The 6945-nt window shown below is 24.2% G+C and overlaps 1 protein-coding gene across 1 annotated transcript in view; it reads left to right on the top strand.

Annotated features, from left to right (window-relative positions):
- The first annotated feature begins 249 nt into the window (after nt 1-249).
- The window catches only part of LOC145849935 (uncharacterized), a 28978-nt gene continuing 22282 nt past the window's right edge, over nt 250-6945 (top strand). Inside the window, exons 1-3 of the mRNA XM_082955057.1 lie at nt 250-454; nt 1466-1546; nt 6613-6792. Of these exons, the coding sequence (XP_082811183.1) occupies nt 281-454; nt 1466-1546; nt 6613-6792 (435 nt within the window). The 5' untranslated portion in view covers nt 250-280. The remainder of the gene's footprint in view (nt 455-1465; nt 1547-6612; nt 6793-6945) is intronic.

Here is a 6945-nt window from a genome sequence, read left to right as displayed (position 1 = left end):
CCAAAAATGATTACTTTTAAAAACCTGGAGGAAACTTGAAAACCTGGAGAAAATTTGCCAAAAAAATTAGGCAACCTTGATATACGTTAAATAAATTAAAATTTTATAATTTTTTTTATTGTTCTTCATTTCAATAGTGAATTATTTGTTTCATTATTTTATTGATAAATAATAAAAATATAGAAATGAAAAATTTAAAGATTTTTTTAGTGTATAACAAAGCCACATGACAAATTTTTAAACAGGTTACACTATTATTTTTTATTAATTTTAAAATAAAATGCCACCTATTAAGATAAATGCCGATGAAAAAAGAATAATACAAGAAGAAAGTTACTTATTAGACCATTTATACAAGGTTGATTTCCGTTTTGAACATCACGGTAATATTTGTAAAATAGTATTGCAGTTAAAAAACAAATATGTAAAGAATGAAGCAATAGAAAGAGCTGGGGTATGTTTTTATTCATATTTGAAATGAAAATAAAGAAATAGAAAAGTTTTTAAAACACATGTATCAAAACAAAAAAACTTCTACATTTTAGTTTTCTATATGTTTCACTGCAAGTTTCTTTAAATGAAAATAAAAGTTAATATTTTGATTAATTTATCATAGAACAAATATAAAAGCTCATTCAAATATATTTTATCATAATTAAACCTAATGTATAATATTTAACAAGTAAATATTATTAAAAATGTATTTTTCCATAACAATTTTTTAGTTTTCAAATTTTCTGTATTTAAGTTCAAAAATTTGTTTTTCATGTTCATGATAACACTTTTTTTTTGGTTTTTGATCTTATTTTATATCGTTTTTACTAAGCTACAAAATGCTTTTTACAGATTTAAAAAATTCAAAATAATTTTTGAGGTATAGCCGGTCAAAGTCGGAGGCAACAATAGGTTCCTTATGGGAGGCCCAAACTAATACGGCAAAAATAGACTATTTTACTAAAAATCTATCTTCTCCTGTGTTTTTTGAGATAACTACCTCAAATTTTCAGGAAATGTTCCTTGATATATTTAGAAAATTCTGTCAGAAAGAATTTTTTAATTTTTTTAAATTCTGTTCCTACAAAATTTTTAAATAAATCAAGGAACATCTCCTGAAAATTTGAGGTAGTTATCTCAAAAAACGTAGGAGGAGATAAATTTTTAGAGATTTCTAGTTATTTGCCGTTTTAGTTTGCGCCTTCCATAAGGATCCTATTGTTGCCCCTGACTTTGACCGGCTATATCTCAAAAGTTATTTTGAATTTTTAATATCTGTAAAAAGCATCTTGTAGCTTAATAAAAACTATATAAAATAGGATCAAAAGCAAAAAAGGGCGTTTAACCCCCCTATGCCCTTAAAAGTAGTTTATTATGCAATAGTTTTCTATAGAAATTAAAATTTATAAATGTTTTTAGTCTTAAATGAATAAAATTAAAAGATTAAATAACATCAATTTTGAATTTAAAGGCATACATAAAGAGTTTAAAGATTGGGCAAAGGATGAGTTTCAAGATTTCATTTCCTATGTCAGTGTGGTATGCTTTTGAGGTATGTATACAATAATATGTAAATTTATTTTAAATATTTTCTTATTTTTAAAATAAGTGCTTACCTTTTATAAAAAAAAACTGACTGTTAATGTGTTTTATTAAGTTTAGTAGTCCTAGCCACTAAATTATTAAAATAAGCAAACATTTCCTTAATTTAAGTTGTTGATATACTTGAAGTGTTTTCTTATAAAATGTATGTATACTATGAGTTTTTTTTAAGACTTAAGTTATTTTATTTTTAAGATCTTGTATACTTTTTTATTAATTTCTTTTTTCTATATTATAATTATAACGAAAGGAAGGGTTTTTTATTATTATGACAAAAACATTTGTATAATCAAACTATGTCTTAAATAATGATTAAAGTTTTGAGAATTAACTTATTGGATTATCCTAAAAAATACACTGTAAATAAAAAGATATTTAAGCTTAAATAATTTTATTTTGATTTACTAAAATTGTAAGTATAAAATAATGACAAGTTTAGAATTTTAATGTGTTATAAACTTTCATAACAAATAAGGTACAAATACTTTATTAAGTCTTTCTTTTAAATAAAGTTTTTTTAAGGTTTGAAGAATTGGCTACCAATTCTTGGTGATCCCATTATTTTTTTTTTTGTTATAAATATGCAGTTATATAAAATTTTGTACTTGTATAATACTTTGATTGAATTATTTTATACAGAAAAAAGTTAAAATATCAATATAAAAACTAGTAAATTGAAAACAAGTTTTCTACGAAGTAAAAAAGTAACTTAAATATTAATATTAAAAAACAAATAGAAGTAAAAACTAATTAAGTGGAAAAAACTTGGTTATGTTTTTTAAATTTTAAATTTACAGTAAAAAAATTGTAATATTATAAACCATCGGTAACTTACAAAATGCTTAAATGAAATTTATAAACGGATGGCTACCTTAATTTAATATTAGTTATACATTTAAAAAAATAGTTAATTTGAAACAAATACTTTTTGTTAAGTTCACTGATTGAAAACGTTTATTGACAAATAGTTCATTAATATCCAAGGCCCGCCAAAATGTAGGCCACTTTAATCATTCTTCACTGGCGTGCAAGAAACTAAAAAAATCCAGGTCACTTTAGGTTCATCAGTGTCAATGCAAAAAGCCTTGCTACTTGTGCAAGATGTTTAAACAAGGTGGAACGTATATCTAAGAGGAAGGTAAAAGTTAGGTTCAATTGGTCAAACTCTTGAACAGTCAGGCTAAATTTACAAAATTTTGCGTGGCAAGCCTGTTTTATTTCTTCATCACAACTTGAAAATACAAACATTCAGAGTTCCTTCTTCCCTATAAATCCCTTTGATTTCCTATAAATTTGCAATAAATTGAAAAATCCTGAGAAATCCCTAGAAAAAATTAAAAAACATTTGAAAATCCCTAGAAATTACGTTTTTTGCATAATGATTGAAATTTGAAAGCCAAAACAGTGGTAAAAAACATGTTAATTTTTTTTTTTATTAATATTGTTTTTTTTAACTCAAATCCTTTTATCTCAGTACAAGACTGTGACTTCATGGAGACTCATTTTTTTTCTTATTTATATTAAATATAATTTATCTAAAGTTTGTTTATTTAACTAAAATTAGAGCTCTAAAACCCTCTAACTTTCGTAGTTTCTTATTAAGACTGTGCTTATAAATGATTAATGGCATAATTTTTACTTTATGAACCTTAAAAGTATGTTTGTAACGCTTAAAATTTCTTTTTTTTTTTGATAACTTCTCTATAAATTTGCTATATTTTATTGATTTCTCTATAATTTTTATAATTGAAATTTTATTGGTAACTTTGAGCATAGGTTTCTTTGTAGCTTAATGGGGTTAAGTAAATGGTACTCAATTAATTACTTACTTTTATATATGTAAACAGTTGCTAAAGAAGTTATTGTTTTTTTATAGTTGGAACTTAAGTAAATAATAGTACAATTAATGCTTATCTTGAAAAAAAAGTTGTAATTTTTGTAAAGCATTATAACATTTGATTTCTTTTTCTTTAACGTCATACTAAGGTACAAAATTCAAGCTTAGTCGTATAAGTAGCATAAAACTTAGGGAACGGGTCTAAATTGCGCGAAGAAAAAATTGCAAAAGGATACTAAATTGCACGTGGGGACTAAATTGCACGAGTACAAAATTGCACTAGTGTACAAAAATACACGAAGGTACTTTTGCACGAAGACTAGTTTGCACGCGGGCACAAAAAAGCACGAGCGGACAAAATTGCACAAAGACTATTTTGCACGGAAGCTCAATTTTGCACGACAGACAGTTTTGCACGGAGAGTCAAATTAAAAAATTTAAATCTAATACATTTAGTTTTTTTTAATTGAAACTAAATTATTGTGTTTAAAAACTAATATAAAATTGAAAAGGTTTTAATAAAAATAAAACTAAAATTTTAATTTAATAAAAATATCTCATATTAAAGAATAAACATGTATTGATGTAAACTTAAATTAAATTAAAATTATACTAGACTTCAATATGAAATAAAACAAGATTAAAAATAAAAATAAATAAATAATATTTACATGGGTAGGTGCTAAAATTGCACGAGGGGACAAAATTGCACGAAGATACTTTTGCACAGAAAAAACGAGCATGCGAAAAAGTGAGACAATTAAATAAATAAATAAATAAAGGAGAAAATCCGTCTGATGAAGTTTTTATTGTGCATTGTACAGAAAGTTCTGTTAAGGCTGTGTACTTCCAAAAATTGTACTTAAAATTGTTTTTAAGTTTTATATAAAAGTTTTAAACATAATTTATATATCATTATTTTCTATTTGTCTAAACTTTACTATTTGCACGCGTTTTACTCTAATTAGCTCTTAAGTTTCTCCTGGTCTGTTTTTACTCTTTATCTAACCCTGACTTGCGAAAAAGCACTGTCAGAAGCAATTTTCTTCTTACGCTTTTAAAAGAAAAAGGAGCTACAAGCTTTTGACTAAAATGAAACAAACAAAATAATAAAACAGCTACAATTAGTTAATTTTAATTCTTAAAAAAATAATTGTTAATATAAACAACACTCTTTTTGGTAATTATATTTTAATACCGGTCAGAATCTTATTTTAAAATCTAGTTTTTGTTTTTATTATACATTTTTTTGATTGATTTTTGTTTAGTATTTAATTTGTTCATTTTGACTTTTTTGATTATTATGATTTATTTTAAATGTTTTAGTTATTTATCTTGACTTTTTTTATAAATTTTATTAACTTTAGTTTTCGAAATTTATTTAATGCATTTATTAATTAATTAATTTTTTAATATTATAAATCTTATATGTTTTTCAATTTTATAAAATTAATTTGTTATTTAGTTATTTGATTTTTTAAATTCTGACTTTTTTTAATTATTTATTTTAATCTGTTTAACATTTAGTTTTAATTTTTTACTTGGAAAATATTTTTTTATAGTTAAAAATATTATATAAACATTTTTTTTAATTTAGTTACTTTTTTTATTATTATTATTATTTGATTTGTTATTTTTTACTTAATATTTGTTTAATTATTATTTATATATATAATTGATTTGTTTTTTTTTTACTTAAAATTTTTACTTAATTTTTTTTTTACTAATATTTTAATTAATTTGTTATTAAATTTTAAAATACAAATTCTTCTTTTTAATATTTTTTTTTTTTTTTTTGTATTTTTCTAGTATTTAGTTATTAAATTTTGTAATTCTGATTCTTTTATTTTTTTAAATATTAGATAAATTTTTTCGTGCAAAAGAGTCTTCTGGTGCAATTTTCTCCCCTTGTGCAAAAATGTCTACGCGCAATTTTGACTCGTTCCTGGGAAGGAAACAAGATCCGTGCATAACTGACCTTCCGTGGTAAATTGTCACTCGTGCAAAAATTACCTTTTGTGCAAAAGTGTCTGCGTGCAAAATTGTCTGCTCGTGCGAAAATATACCCTTGTGCAAAAGTGTCTTTGTGCAAAAGTGAACTTTCGTACAGTTTTGTCTACGTGCAATTTTATCTTCGTGCAATTTTGCGCTCTCGTGCAAATTAGTCTTCGTGCAAAACTATCTTCGTGCAATTTTGTACGCTCGCGCAATTTAGGCAGCTACCCTAAAATTTAACATTTAAACTGAGATTTTACATTACTCTTTTCCTAGTGTTCAAGTAAAATATTTAGACAATAAGATTTTAGACAATTAGATTATTTTTAACAATAAGATTGTGTTTTTTTTAACAAAATAATTGTATTAAACTATTTTTACTAGTTAATGGTATTATAATAATTAAATTTGACAAGTTTGTTCCGTATTTGGCCCAATCCTAAATAGTATATCCGGTAGATCACTAGAATGTAAGTAGTTTTTGATAACTAAAATAAAATATTGTGGTTAACCAACTAAAAAATTATATAAATTTTAAAGAGTAATAATAATATTAGTTAACTATAAAAGTTTCTTTAACAAAACTTATCTATGATAAAAATTTATAATATTAATTTAACCAAACCTATTATTATCATTATTACCATCATTATCATCATTACTTTTGATGTAGTTGTTGTTGTTTTTAAATTTATCAGGGTTGCCACTTTATCTGGAATCCTGGAAAAACCTGGAATTTGACAATTTGGGCAAAAAAACCTGGAATTTAAGAAATTTTGAAAAAAACCTGGAACTTTGAACAAAAAACCTGGAATTTTTAAGAATTTCAACATGTTCAGTAGTAAAATTTCGGTTTGACTCAAAAAATTTGTCATATAGATAAAAAAATTTTGTTATCACCAAAAATCTTTTTATTAAAAAATACATTTTAAGTAGCTTTACAGTATCTTTTTAATATTTTTATACTATTGAACACAGTTTCTCACCTTAAATTTAACTTTACACTAAAAATAGACCCAAAAATGTGTACTTTTAAAAACCTGGAAGAAGTTTGAAAAACCTGGAAAAAATTTTGTAAAAACGAGTGGCAACCCTGATTTATTTAAAAAGTCAAAAACTTTTAAAACTTTGTTCTTGTTGAGATTGTTTTGAATTTTACAGCTTATAAAAAAAAAATTTAACAGGGTATCTTTCCAGCATTGCTAGAACTGAGATATAATTCATACATAGAAAACAAAAAAAGTGTAAATGAGAAAAAAATGTGTTCGATTAAGTGTAAAGCTTTCAGTTGCAGCAGCATCCATTCTTTGTTTGATGCGTTGCAATGTGCTGCTGACAAAAAAGATGAAGAGGACAGTTATGAGGTTAGTTGTAGAACAATGTAAAAATTTGAAATAATATAAACACATTAAAAAAAAATCGATCAAATTGACGTTTAATTTGACATTGGTTAGATGATTGCGTGCTTTTCACAAAATTAGTGCTTTCATAAACATAGACGGTAAGTATGTTCAAGC

This window comes from Thalia democratica, chromosome 2, assembly GCF_965202585.1.
Source record: "Thalia democratica chromosome 2, ktThaDemo2.hap1.1, whole genome shotgun sequence".
Lineage (NCBI taxonomy): Eukaryota > Metazoa > Chordata > Thaliacea > Salpida > Salpidae > Thalia > Thalia democratica.
This window is presented reverse-complemented; position numbering and strand designations above follow the sequence as displayed.